The sequence below is a fragment of the Enhydra lutris genome, unplaced genomic scaffold (genome assembly GCF_002288905.1).
Source record: "Enhydra lutris kenyoni isolate GAN:26980312 unplaced genomic scaffold, ASM228890v2 scaffoldscaffold66, whole genome shotgun sequence".
NCBI lineage: Eukaryota > Metazoa > Chordata > Mammalia > Carnivora > Mustelidae > Enhydra > Enhydra lutris.
In genome coordinates, this window is record NW_019154150.1 from 16,103,138 (window position 1) to 16,118,027 (window position 14,890).

The 14,890-nt window shown below is 49.0% G+C and overlaps 1 protein-coding gene across 1 annotated transcript in view; it reads right to left on the reverse strand.

Annotated features, from left to right (window-relative positions):
* Window positions 1-841: 841 nt before the first annotated feature.
* Window positions 842-14,890, reverse strand: part of LOC111159081 (glycerol-3-phosphate dehydrogenase 1 like) — a 60,838-nt gene continuing 46,789 nt past the window's right edge. Inside the window, exons 6-8 of the mRNA XM_022521468.1 lie at window positions 9,184-9,417; window positions 8,579-8,685; window positions 842-2,778 (exon numbers count right to left, since the gene is read on the reverse strand). Of these exons, the coding sequence (XP_022377176.1) occupies window positions 2,682-2,778; window positions 8,579-8,685; window positions 9,184-9,417 (438 nt within the window). The 3' untranslated portion in view covers window positions 842-2,681. The remainder of the gene's footprint in view (window positions 2,779-8,578; window positions 8,686-9,183; window positions 9,418-14,890) is intronic.

The following is a 14,890-nucleotide window of genomic DNA, read 5'->3' on the forward strand; positions in this document are numbered from 1 at the left end:
CCTCATCACTCTGTGGGCCAATGCCATGGGGCCAGGTTTTAAGAGTTAAATGAAAAACCAGAAGGAGTTTAGCTCAACTCCACCTGCTAGGATGGATTTCAGGACAGATACTTGTTCCACATTATAGTAGGCTGGATTATAGCAAGGCAACAGTGAAGTTTTTACATTCACAGATTGGCTGAACTAGTACAAATTAAGCTTTTCCTCTAGATGTCTCCCTCCCTTTTACCATAATTAGTAAGAAATAAGAATTAAAATCAAACGATGGACCACAGGTGGTTACAAAAATAGATAACTCAGTAATAAATATCTACAGTCAGCAGAGAACAAACTCGTAAAATTTGCCTTTTTCCATTAATGTGCAGAATATCAAAAGTTACGTTCAAGAGGTACAGTCGACGGACTTCAGATCAGCAGGAGAACACTCAAAAAGAAAAAACAAGTAGGAAACCTAGAGCAGGAAGCTGAATGCAGATGAGAACATAATGTAAAACAAAATCCTAATTCCTCACATCTAGTTACCCTACTTAATAGACACAATTAGCTTACAGCCCTTTAAGTATCTTAAAAAGTAACACTTTATTATCTATGTACAAATTTTTAAAAAGATTAATCATGAGACAAGCAAAAATTGATTAACTTAACAGTGGCACGGAAGATTAGTGAAACTTGTAGATTTTGTGTGCTTTCATAGACTTCAGTGTATGAGGATTTAAAATACCCTCGAATGTTCCAGATTGAGTTTTTAAAATTCCCACAAAAATCTATTCTATAGTCATTTCAGGTATAGAAGGAAAAAAAAAAAGTCCCAAACTGGAAAACTAAAAAAAAAAAAAAAAAAAAAAAAAAAAAAGTCAAAATCTCACAAAGTGACTGAAAATCCATGAATATGTAAGTGACATTCATACGTTCCCTTAACACTTTCCAAGTGCTATGTAAGATAACTATAATGCTATCCTGAAATCAATCTCATTTAAGAAGATACAGTAATTCTCATTCTAACTGTAGAATTAAAAGCACTTATTCGACATAATGTGCGTTTCAGCGAGGCTGACCTCCACTTGGTTGTACTTGACCGTGTCACCTTAAAGCTTCATCAAAGATTCACTGCAGGCCTGAACTGTGAAAGTTCAGAGCTAACAATGCCACAGGTGGGTAAGTCATTCATCCTCACTTCTGCAGGGAGTGAAGGGTATACCTGGGCCGTCCTCAGGTCACCGCAGCCTAGATCAGTGTTCCCTTAAAGACTCGGCAAGATTCTCAAAGAAACCTTGGTAGTCTAAGATGTTTGGAACTTGCTGGATAGTTCCACTGACAAACTAACACACATTCTAAGCCTTCAAGAGGGGTGTGCAGAGGCAGCTTTTTCCAGATGCACTTGATCTTGCCGGAGAACACCCCAAACCACCATGGGATCCCAGGACACTCATGTCCTATGGGACATGGTTTGAGAAATGCCAATCTGAGCAGACTTTCTAAAGTAGTGGTTCTCAAGTTGTAGTGAGCATCAGAAACACGTGGAAGGCATATTAAAGTATAGACAGATACCTCACTCCCGTTGAGAAGCCTGGGGTGGGACCTGGGAACCTGCATTTCTGAGACTCTAAGGGAAGCTAATGGAGTGAGGACCACAGTGAGCAGCAGCCGTCTAGACAATGGCCCACGCCAATCTCAGTGGCACAAAGCCCTGTTCGAGTCTCAGGAAAGGCTGCACATGCCATCTCCCACGACCCATCAGCTGGAGGTCGGATCGGCTTGGTGATACCGGAGGTCTAGGCACCGCGGTGGGGTGGAGGAACACTGGACTTGACTCTCAGCTCTCCCCCTACTTGCCAGGTGACCAAGTACCATGACTGCAACTCAAAAGAGGAATAACGGGAGTCCCATCTCAGTGGATCTGTGAGGCTCAGAGGAAATGTTTGCACAAAAGGACTACCCAAGAAAAAGCATCATACAAGGGTCATTAGTCAGTAGAATGTGTGAGTCACAGCAGGAAAAGCCTAGATGCGTTTTCTGCCTTCTGTTACTGCTGAGCCTCTATACGAAAGCACATTCTGGCAGCGAATGATGAGAAAAGAGGCTAAAAATGCAGAAAACTGCGAAGAGGAAGATATATAAGTGGATCACCCAATTAAAAATCTCTAATTGTTAAAAAAAGATCAACCCACAATCAAAGTAGTTAATTATGCTGGCTTTGAGATAGAGTTTAAGTTACAGTATGTTGATCTTTGAACACACTCACTCCTCTGTTCTACCATGGAAATGCTGGTTCAGTTTTAACTTCAAGAGAATGAGAAAAAAATAAAATCCCCTCACTCAAATGCATATGGATTAGACGTAAAAAATTTAGCTGAGCTCATTCCCATCTTCTAAGCTACCATGGTGGGAAAATTCAAAAATAATTTTTTAAAAAGGACCTTTAATTTTGGTTCATAGAAATATCCACAGCATGAGAAATGAACACAGACTCACACATTCATACATGTGTCTATTTGTTGCCTACCACATCTCAGCCAGTGAACTGCGTCTTGCAATTCAAAACTGAACTCATAAAAATTCATCCTCACCCATGACGGGATTATGGTCAAGCAAACATCGTGTTGCCCGGTCCCAGTTTCCATCTGAACGAAAAAGACTGATCAGAAAGGCAACACGTTCCCCACGACGCTGCACCATCCACTTTAGACGTGCTCTGGGTGGCTCTGGAGACAGGACAACATCTCTTGAACGGGTTTGCCTTCATAGCAGATCTGATACACTGCCGTAAACAATGGGAACCTGGTTGGGAGGAAATGTGAACAAAGGCAAGTTGAGCCATCTGGTTTACCTCACAGAACAAATGAGCCTTCCTCTCCTCCCTAACAGATTACAGATTACAGATGCATGTGCTACTTTAGTCAACAAAGTGAACGCCGTCTATTATATTCCTCTATCATTTGGTGGACAGAGAGCCTCTGCACGGTGGTTGTAAGATGTTGCTATGACCTAGACCATGCTCTGCCTACTTGTTTGGTGTAGACAGTCTCCAAACAAGTCCCACGGTAATCCTTGCAGGGCCATCTGCGGCCATTCACATGAAGAGCTGTAGCTCGGGCTCGTGAGTCCAGGCTTCTGTCAATAATTTAAAAGACTGGAGAATAAATTTCAAATTGCAAGGAGGTATCGTTCTCCCTCCTCCAAAAGGGATCATCCAAGGATAAAGAATGAGGCGGCCCACGTTTCACCATAAATAGTTCCGGTCTGGAACATTCCTGCAAGAATCAACGTGGGCACCCACAATTAGCAAAGCACTGATCTCAAGCTGGAAGCTGGGTTTATTTTGCCTTTTCTTCCAGGCTGTGAACACGGATATAAATGAAAAATTTGAAATGGCTGAGGGTACAAAGGTGTGGGCCAATAATCCACCGTGAGAAAGGACAGCATTATCCCAGGGTCCAGCTGGCTCAGCAAGTATTTTAAACAGCAGGTATCACTAAGGAAATAACAAAGTTAATTTTAATCAGGCTTCTACACACACACACACACACACACACAGAGCCCAAAGTAAGCTTGACAAGATCAATAGAGTCTTAAAGGCCGTTCTGAAAATTAGCTGGAATCCTATAATGACAACTTAACTTACAAATGGCAAACAGCCCTGATAGGTCATATGTCTATCACTGTGGGTTTTTTAAGGTACAGAATGTTTTGTTTTGTTTTGTTTTTGTTTTTGTTTTGGAGTTAGGCAGGCAGTCAAATCCAGTCTGTCTGCTCTGGGCAATTTTCACAACCGCTCTGTAAAATGGGGCATGACATGTTGTGTTAAGGCCTACTGTATGAAGTGACTTATACATAACCTGCAGAGTAGAACACTTGTCATGTGGCAAGTGTGCAGTTAAGTGACAGTTTATACACACAGCCACAAGACAGCCCCTACGTCCTAGCAAGCTCTTGGAGGACAGGGCCCCAAGTGTTTTATTCGCTTCTGCATCCTTGGGATCTGGCACAGTGCACAGATTGAGAGCAGGTGCTCAGCGAATACTGCTGAATGAACACTGGGAATGGGAGTTAGAGCCCACAGATTTTAGCCCCTTCATCTTTCCATGGCTTAGTTTTCCTGATCCCATTATTAGAACAATTTGTGTCTCCCCAGAGCAGGGTAGCAGGTGATGAATGTCCACCCGAAGCCATTCCTAAATCCCTTCACTCTTTACCAACACTGCAAATAGCCTAACGCTCCGTTTCCCAGCCTTACTTTCTCCTAGAATCAGCCAAGGAAGCAAATTCTAGAGAGTAAGACCCAACACCTCTGCTGAGGAAAATACTCTTCTCCTTGAGAGGCACTGGAGGAAAATTCTGCTTCCCCAGACTGCGCCTGCTCCATGTCACTGAGTGCAGCTGTGTATGTGATGCACAGAGCTGCTGCAGCCATCTTGAGGTTTTGAGGGAAGACTGACAGGATTACTGAGATTCTAAGCTAGAGGCACTGCATCAACACCAGTAATGTCCACCTCCAGAATCCTTGTTCCATGAACAAAATAACCCTATTGTTTGAGGCTTTTTAAACTGGGCAATGGGATGCTAACAAGAGATTTGGAGTACGTGTGTGGGGGGAGGGGGGATTTTTATGGACAAGTTACTTGTTTATTTTTCACAACCACCCTATGAGATGGATAATATCCCCATCATAGATGAGGACGGAGGCACAGTTTCTAACTCTGGAGCCAAGATTCAACCACTAGGCTATACTGCCCATCTAAATGTTATTTTATATAACATAAAATGCCGTAAGGCCAGTTAGATCAGTTTGGGGAACTCTCTAAATGAGGTTAGAGGTGAAAGGAGGGCGAAAGACATTTATTTCATTGAAAAATATTGGCATGAGCCAGTCAGTTAGCCATCCCACTAATGGATACTGAGGACTTCAGATGTGTCAGTCTTCAACCAGGTGTAGGATGTGGAGTATTATCAGTAAGGTCCCAGCCCTCAGGAAGGTTACAACATGGTTCTGGGCTGAGTGGTGCCCCCAAATCCCAAATCATCCAATGAAGTCCTAACCCCCAGGACTTGTATTTGGACCTAGGGCCCTTAAAAAGGTAATTACATTAAAAGGGGTTCATAAAGTGTGGGCCCCAAACCAATATGGCTGTCGTCCTTATGAGGCAAGGAGATTAGGACTCACACGGGACAGAGGGAAGACCACATGAAGACCCAGGGGAAAGACGGCCATTAACAAGCCAAGAAGAGAGTCTCATGAGAAGGCACGTGCTGACCCCTTGATCTTAGCCTCCCAGATTCTAGAACCGTGAGAAGGAAATTTCTGCCGTGTAAGCCTCTTGGTCTGTGGTATTTTGTGGTGGCCGCCCCAGCAAACGAATGCAAACACCTGATACTCACACATGCCCCTGAAGACGCATGCACAAGGAAATGTAATAAAGCAAATTTTCGAACAGCAGAGAAACCCAGACGACCCAGTGCCTATCTATCAGGAGGAGACTGTTTAAATAAACTGTGGTTCTCCCACACTGTGGAATGCTCTGCAGCCATTATGTGAGAGATCTGCTGGTGCCGATGTGGCACATTCTTCAAACCCTATCCTCCAACAAAGGAAAGCAGAGCGGAACGCAGGGCACAGCACCCATTCCCTAAATGGAAGGATATGCTAAAAACTCAGAAAGCTGCCTGCACTAAAGGTGGGGCTCCAGAGTTAACTTTTCACTAGGTGCCTTTTACTAAGATTCAAATTTCTTTTTTTTCAACCAGGAGCATGTGCCCCTCTCCCCCCACGCCTGCTCAAATCTAACAGACTGAAAGTAAAATTGCACATTTACGTAAGAAGCCCACAGCCCCTGAGCAGCAGGATGGTCTATATCTGGGGTTAGCAAGCCACAGCTTGAGAAGCCGACCTGGCCTGTGGCCTGTTCTGCGCTCCCTGCAAGCTAAGGACAATTCTTGTATGTTTCAAGGGCTATATAAGGGAGAAAAAAAAAGGAATATACACCAGAGAGCTGTATGTGGGCTGCAAAGACTAAATGTTTATTATGCGGTTCTTTACAGAAGTTTGCCGACCACTCCTGTAAACAGGATGTTCAAAGCTGGGAGAGTTATCTGCGTCTGGAGGAGGTGGATGAAGGCGGGTCTGAGGACAGACCTGGGTCACCTCAAGGGTGGTCAGGGCTGACACACCTATCAAGGTGGGCCGTCTAGGCAGGCCAAACAGCAGGAGGGCAGACATGCACAGAAGCCTCTGAGAAGAGGGTATTGGGGCAAAGGGAGGTCTGCTTCAGCTGAAGGAGGGGTTGTAGGGCGTCCCAGGACAGTGTCAGAAAGTTCCAGGGGCACAGAACTGAGAGGTGCTATCCCACATGCCAACCTAAGGACCCATTCCGGATGAGCAGGAGTGAGTCAAAAGAGTCGAGGTAGAAGGCAATCATCAGGTGTGCTGGTTTGATTTGGTGGGTAAAGAAAAAACTAGGGCACAGATAAAAATATGACCTGCCCCAGACCACATGGCTAGGAAGCCCCCAGGTGGCTGGAAACATTGCCCTCCTGTTCACTGCGCTTTCCGTGGCCATGGTGGCGGAGTGGGAAGAGAGGAGATCAGAGTATTGGGGTGACAAAGGGAAAAAGAGCAAGGGAGAATGGCAGAACTTGGGCTCTGCCTCAGCAGCTCTAGGAGGTGCGTGCAGGGGAAGGGAGAGCCCCCCCAGAACTCTGCGCCCCAGCCTGTGGGAAGCGAGGTGTTCCCTCCAACCCGGCAGTGACCTCATTAAGCACAGGCACAGCCTGTTCCATTTCTAATCAGCAGAAAGAAAATGGGACGTGACGGAGGAGGGGCATCTGCTCAGAGCCAAGGTTCACCTGCTTGATTACACCTGCTTTTCTAGAACAGGCACAGGTACTGATTCCAGAACACCAGTTCCAATGCATAGCCTCCCCAAGTTCCACGATGGAGACAGACTCGTCCATTCATAGAATCCTATCAAATACGCCCCACGGTAGCAGACAGATGGCACTTGAAAACCGTGATTCGGACATCAGCAGTATCCACAAACACCCAAATGTTTTCTTAAGACTTTAGAAAACTGATAAATATTTAACGTTCAGTAAAGTGGCCCCACCACAGACAAGCACTCCACTGTTTGCCCTTTTAAGTATGGAAGGAACACCAGGCCCATCAGAGATGTTTTCCTTTTAGCCAGGATTTACAGGTAATTCTCCTCCTCTGGAGGCCTGTTTATGCCTTCCATCTCTGCCTGGCTGGTTTTGAAAGCCATTTCAGAAAAATAAAGTGCAAATTAAAGAAGGAAGACGAATGTCCTTGTCCTGTCCTCCCTCCTTTTCAACTTTCTATAGGGAACTCTACAGCTCACCAGTGTGTACTGGTGCAGAGAGGAGGAGAGCTGGGTGTAGGGGAGGTAAAGGTGGGTGGTCGGGACCAGCAGACATCTGGACTGAGCCGAAGAGGAAGAAGGAGACACACCAGAGAACCAGCAACCACATCTCTAACCATCACTGGCTCAGGGGGAAGTGCGTGTTCTGGACTGGCCACACCTGGCAGCGTCCACGCAGCTGCCCGGCCCCCTCCTCTCCCAGGCAAGCAAACCTCTCCCTCCCTCCTGAAAAGAGGAGGATATGCAGAATAGGCTGCATAGGCAGTTACTAGATGGTGTCGCCGGCCTCGTGGTTATGGAAGAAGGCTCAGCAAAAGTAAGCAAGATAAAGGGCCACAGGGCAGCTGCAGAGAGGCTGGGGGCTTGGCGGGGCAACAGGGTTTACTCCCTCAATCAGCTGATCAGGCTGTCCCAGGCCCACCTTTAGCAAATGACCATCCCGGAAGGGCAGTGGAGGCTAGAGGCACCTGTTCATCCACAGGACACAGACACTGCCAAGTTCCTGGGCAAACCTGAATGCAGGTCACTTCTAGTGGGAGCATTCTGGGCTACCTTGTACGTTTCTTCTTTTCTGAACTGTCTGACCTTTTATTAACAAGACTGTATCTTTTTATTAACAAACAACAAGGTAATCTGTTCTGAGTTCAAGACTTAATGACATGCAGTTCTTACCGAACACCCTGCAGGATAAACCAGAACCTCAACCTTCGTGTTCTGTAACCTGCTTTACAAGACTAAGTTCTTCTTGGGGAACCTGGGCGGCTCGGTCAGTTAAGTGTCCAACTCTTGGTTTCAGCTCAGGTCCTGATCTCAGGGTGGTGGGATTGAGCCGGGTGTCAGGCTCTGCACTGGGCGTGGAGCCCGCTTAAGATTCTCTCTCTCCCCCTTCCCTGCCCCCGCCAACCATCCTCCTACCCACTGCATGCTCTCTCATAAGTGCGTGTGCTTTCTCTCTCTCAAAAAAAAGGGGAATTGAGTTCCTCTCCCCGAAGCTGAGGCTGGTTCTGTGTCAACACTCATTTTCAGGGCAGGAAGATGTTTCCTGCCACAGATGTTCACATCACACGAAGGCGGAACTATCTGAGCGGAGTTCTGCGCACAGCTGTGCCCATGTGCACTGACTGGGACGGCGGTCATGAGGGAAGCACGGGGTGGCCGCCCTCTGGTCGCAGGGACAGAGGGGGCGGGGCAGGGGGGTGACTTACTTGTCGACCAGCCCCTTCTGTTTCAGGATCCGGTATACTTCAGCTGACGTCTGCGGTCCTTGGAGCTTCTGTCCGTTCAGCATCTCCTTCTCCAATTCTTCGATGGTCTTAAAATCAAGCAGAAAACGCTACTGTAAAGACTAGAGAGTCAGGTGACTGGGTGGTGCGGTCAGTTCTGTGTCTGGCTCTTGGTTCCCGCTCAGGTCATGATCTCTGGGTCATGCGACGGAGCCCCCATGTTGGGCTCCGTGCCGAGGGCAGAGTATGCTTGCCATTCTGCCCCCCGCCCCACCATGCACACATGTGCACGTGCTCTGTCTCGCAAATAAAGAAGTCTTCAGGAAAAAAAAGACCAGAGAATCACTTATTTCAAGAGGAGCACTGCAGAGGGGAGCTGGCATCCCCCCTCTGCACAAGCCATGGAGAGACATGCAAGCTGAAGGACTCAGGCAAAGGTACTTTAAAGCAAAAGCAGACAAGTGGCAGTGGGATATGCCCAGCCAACGACAAACGCCTGCCTCCGCCTCCAGGGGACTGCGGCTCGCCCCAGCCCAGAGGTCTCAGGGAGGACGCACGCGCCCAGGGGAGGACAGGCCAGGGGCTACCTTCCCGGTTTTGGCAAACGCCTCAGCCACCCTGCGGTTCCGGCCTCCGTAGCAGGTGGTGATGAGGTCAGCCACGCCACAGCTCTCCAGGAAGGTGGCCGTGGACACCTGGCCCTTGCAGAAGATCCTGGCGAAGGCGATCATTTCCATGAGCCCCAGGCGGATGACGGCAGCTTTGGTGTTGTCCCCGCTATGGAGGCCATCACAGAACCCGGCTCCCACCGCTACAATGTTCTGTGAAGGAGACAGGGAAGCCCCAGGACACCTATCACATGCCTGCCACAGACCTAGGCTGCCAGAAGGTGAGGGGAGAGCAGGGGGGACACACAGGGCCACCTGGCCCACCCTCAGAACGCTCCACCGGTTCCCACGCAGCCCCAGCTCCTACCCTTGCGCCCTGATGGCCAGAGGCGCAAGAAGGCACCAGGCTTCAACGCTCCTGTTTATAGGACCAAGGGCCCAGGTCTGGGGTTAGCAGGAAGCAGAAGCTGGGGAGCATCAGCCAGAGGATTAGAATGGCTGGCTGAAGGCTCTGCTTAGATACTGTTTGGACAAACTGCCCCCCCCTTTTATTCCCCTTAAACCAAATGCCTGATTGAATTATACCATTCACATGGAAAGGTATGCAGGTCCTAAGTGTCGGCTTGGTGATCGTCTCACAACGGAACACACCCTTGGAACCAGCACCCTGATTGAGAAACAGAAAGTAACCAGTGCCCCAGAAGCCGCCTCTCACCCCCTCCCAGTCACCACCCTCACCAAGGTAATCACAACCCAGATTTGCTTCACCTGTCTTTCCATTCTGTATGAACAGGCTCATATGCAATCCTATGTCCATCTTTTTCTCAATTCAACATCGTGTTTGTGAGGCTGAGCTGTATTTCTACCTAGAGCACCTTTATTTTCATTGCTGAATTAGTTTTTAAATTTTATTTTACTGAAACAATCAACATATAGCGCGGTATTGGTTTCAGAGGTAGAGTTCAGGGACCCATGAGGTGCGTAGTGCACCCAGCGCTCAGGGCATCTGCTGTGTGAATACAGCACCATTTTTTCCAGTTGTTCTCCTGCTGATTGGCAGGGGGACAGTTCCTAGTCTGAGGCTACCGCAAATGCTGCTGCTGGGGCCAGGCCGGTGCGTGGCTCTGCGTGACCACACGCAGTCATTTCTGCTGGGCGTGTGCCTGGGAGTGGAGCTGCTGGGTCAGTCGTCTGCAAATGTGCTGCTCAAGCTTCAGCCTTTTGTTTCACTGATTATCCCTATGTAAGCATTCCCGGTCCCTGAGCTCTCTCTCTCACATGGCCCTCTGCCACACACAAGGCAGATAAGACCAAGACCTGCCTCTTCAGAAGCTGACAATCTGGTTTGGGGATCAGCACATTAAGGGTGAACTGCCTGTTTCTGTGAATGCCCTGGAGGCCAGGCCCCCCATGCTTGTTTGCACACCATTGTGGCTGCCTGGGTGCCTTTTTTTTTTTTTTTTTTAAGATTTTTATTTATTTATTTGACAGAGAGAGAGCGAGAGAGAGATCACAAGTATGCAGAGAGGCAGGCGGCGGGGTTTGGGGGGGCAGGCTCCCCACTGAGCAGAGAGCCCGATGTGGGGCTCGATCCCAAGACCCTGGGATCACGACCTGAGGCAAAGGCAGAGGCTTTAACCCACTGAGCCACCCAGGCGCCCCTGCCTGGGTGCTCCTAACAGCAGATTTCAGTAGTTGCTACAGACACAGACCGTATGGGCCACAGAGCCCACAGCATTTCCTACGCAGCCCTTGCAGAGAAAGTTGGCCAACCTCTGGCCTAACAGGAAAATAAACGGATGCACATACCTCTAACCCGGGCAGAAAGTGGTAACCCGCAAGAGGCGCTAAAAATCTGATTGTCATTTCAACCTATGTGTACCAAGCATGCCCTGTGGGCTGTGGGAAGCTCTACGCAGGGCCCAGAGAGCAGTGCCGGGGGACGTGGGGGCTGAGGGTGCCCCCAGGGAGGAGCTGCTGAGACAGAATGGGACACAGAGCTTGTCCCTGATGAGCTGATGAAGATAGTTGGCATATAATGAACAACGAAGTGCATCCAGAACGAGAGCGTATGGAGTGGTGGGAGGAGCCACAAGCTTCATTTCAAAGCAGGGAAGTCTGCACCGAGGTGGGGGCCTCTCAACTGGGCCTCACAGCCTGGGTAAAACCACCAAACATACATGACAAGTCGTATCTGCATGTGCCCACTCAGTAAGGACTTCAGTCAAGTCCCCCGGTTCCTAGCCCTGTCCACATTACTAGCCCCTGTCCTGAGCACACACACTCGATGTCAGGGAAAATACAAGTATTTTCCCTTGTCTAACCACACTAGCATTTTTCCATGCTACCTGATGACTACTTAGGAATTTGTGCCTGGAGGGATCTTAAAATATGAAGCTAACTGGTAATGAACAGGAAATGAAATAAGCACCTCTTTTCCTCCCCCTCCCCTGCCAAAAGTGTTTTTTATTAATGAAAGAGTATCTCTCAAAACATCAGGCCTATAAAATTTGAGGGAGGAGGTTAAAAGCAGAACAAACCGGGGAGGAAAAATGTCTTCTCTGGTTGATATGCCATTTCTAATAAAATACATCAAACCCAGTATTGATGTGGCCAGGCTCACCCCGAGAAACAGAGAGGCCATCTGAGCACAGCTATCGCTCACCAGGAAACCAAAGACACAAAGCCACTGCAGATGAAAAAGGAAAAAAAAAAAAAACAAAACAACAACCCCAAACCACTGAGCCCTGCTGAAGCTTTTGTCTACTTCCAATGTACCAATAAAACAGCACGCTTTCTTCCAAGTTTCGAGGGCAGAATGAAGAGGGCTAGAACAGGGGAGGGGGTGGAGGGGCCCACAATCTATCTTGTTCTCTTCCTCGGGAATAATCCCAGGGCTTACTCTGGATGCTGGCTAGTCTTCTAGTGGCTACGGACATGGAAAGGGAAGAATAAAAAAAATTCTTTAAAAAATGATCAGAAAGCTGGCATGAGCACATGCAGATTTTAGATGAATTCCTTCTCCTTCTGTGCTCTAGAGGGTCTCCCAGTAAGGTTATGAGCTGTTCTAACAGACCAACAAAGCAGCTTTCAGGTGGATCACTCTTTCCCCCCTACAAAGGCTGGACTCCAGGGAGACCCCACTTCCCACAGCTGCGGGTAGAGCTGATGAGGAACTGGGTCTTTTGCATTCAGAGCCCGAGATAGCCCATCTGGCCTATGTTTTCCTATGGTACTAACTTCTGTCTGTACCCGCAAAAGCCTCCCAACTCCTTCCTGCCCACATAAGCAATGGACACTGTGGGTTTCATCAGCCACCGATAGCATCCGTCTTTCCCTCCCCAAGTACCTGCTGTGCGTGCTCAGTGACACAGGAAGCAGGCAGCTCCTGGGTTGGCACACTCTTAGGCTCCAGCAGCCTCCCATGAAGACAGGGAAGGGGAGAGGCGGCAGGAAAGGAGCCAAGATGTGGAGGGGTGAAACGACCCCCTAACCTTCCAGGCAGAGCACAATGCAAAGATGAGGGGAGATGACAGGAACACCCAAGGGCTGGCTCCAAACAGACCCAGACACCCCTCCTGGTGGAAAAGCCAGACTAAGGAAACCAGGGGAGACACTAGAAGCACAAGCTCGGAAACCCAGATGGCCTCCGACCTCTGGTTCTCACTTCACCTCACTGCTGTGTGACCTTGGGAGAATGACTCCACCTCTCTGAGCATTCTGTGCCTTGGGGATAAAATTCAGGGCTTGCATAGACTCTTTCAAGGCCCTTTAGGTGGTGACATTCCTCCAGGAAAGCTGGTGCAGCTGTGGCCTGCTCACAGCTGGTAAGTGGGACGATCCCGAGGCAACAAAGAGAGTACCTGGGCACGGGGGTACTTAGCACAGAGGCCATGAGGCCAATTGTTGGATGAGCCTGCTGAATGGCTAAATTGAAGTTACCATGGCAACAAGCCAAGGCCTAGGATCCAAAGGGTGAGACTGTTGAAATGGCTCTCTGCTGTCTCCTGGACCGTCCCATTACCTCCTTCACCACAACATAACCCATTCTGGAGGTTACTTGACCAACCAACCTCAGTGCATCTCTACTGACTGAAATGAGAGATACGACTTCCTTCCAACAAGGGGCTCCTAGACACAGAGGAGGAGAGAGGGATTATTTATGAATGCCTATGGAGCGCCCACCATGCACATGGTCTCCTCTAGGTTCTCCTGACACCCTGGCTCGAGTGTCCCTTGCCTTCTGGCCTGCTCACAAAGGTTCCATGGCTTACTGAGAACACCTCGCTGGTGAGTGACACCGTCCCAAGACCTGGCTCCCTGGGCCCACTCTGTTCCCCGGGCCTTGCCCCTTCCATGGTATGGCAACCTTGGCCCAGCCACTCCCACACCCCACAGGGTCAGAGACCTTCCTGAACCCTCTGCAATCAGATGTCAAAGGGGAGTGCCTCTCTGGCCTGCCTGTGGGTTTGGGAGGTAAAAAGGGTAGGGTTAGGAGAAGAACCGATTGGGGGGGGAGGGGGATAATAAAAACAACAGTTGACTTTCTTGAACTGCTCTAAGTGCTTCCGGTATTATTAACTGGTTTAATCTTCACAACATTCTTACAAGGCAGGCACAGTGATTCTGCTCAGGGAGAGGTGAGGAAACTCCCACACACAGGGTTAAGTAGAGGGGCCACCTCAGATTTGAGATAAGAACTTTCTAACAGGAAAAGCTGACCTCACCCAACCAAAAGGACTTGGAGGTGAAGGAGTGAGCTCTCAGTCACTGGAAGCATCCAAGCAGGAGCTGTGTGGACAAGCCCTGAGCTGCAGACCAATACTTCTGACCTTTCATGTTACTGCTCTCAGAGCAAAGACAGATGAGGGTGCCCAAGGCCTGGGACCGCAGCAGCTCTCTTGGCCCTTCTGTGATCCCCTCACCACAGGGCACACAGATGAGGACTACCTCAGTTTCTCCTAGATGGCTGACCTCCCCATGGTGGGGGCGGGGGTGTTAGAGAGGAGCAGGAGGCCACTGCAGGGTAAATGCCTCCCTTCCAAGGGGACCCTGGGCACTGATCCAGTTTAATCGCCTTATGATGGATCTTGAAACCCTCTCTCTCTCCCTCTACCACTGAGCACTGTCAAAAGAAAAATAAACACACTGAGCCCGTCAGATCGTGTTTGAATAGCATCGAGCAGATGTCCTCTGAGATCGCTCAGCTGTGAAAGTTATCATTATCCACTGTGCATTTAAATCTGCTTTAAACTATTCCGGAGCTAAAAATACCATGATTTTCAGAAGATAGACGTGCTTAAGCCCTTCCCCATTTCCTGGGTTATGGCAATACTCAGAGGCAATCATTCGCCCTCAAGTGCCGTCTTTGCAATTCTGAACCGGGGTGGGTTGGATGGGACGCCACTTCTTCCACTCCTAGCCTCCCGCGGAAAGAATGCAGAAGTCGAGAAGCCTCCCGGCGCAGGGCCCAGGCTACCGAGGCGCAGGGCCCAGGCTACCTGCGAGTTAGGCAAACACTCTCACCATGTGGGAGGCAGGGCTCCAGTGAAACCCAGGCAGTAATCACTACTGCCTATACCGGCAGCACACCATCTGATCTACCCAAGGCCAGCTCCCAGGGCTGTGGGCCTAAGGGAGAATTCTGACTGCAGAGTGTAGGCTGACCCCGGGCCAGGCACTGTGT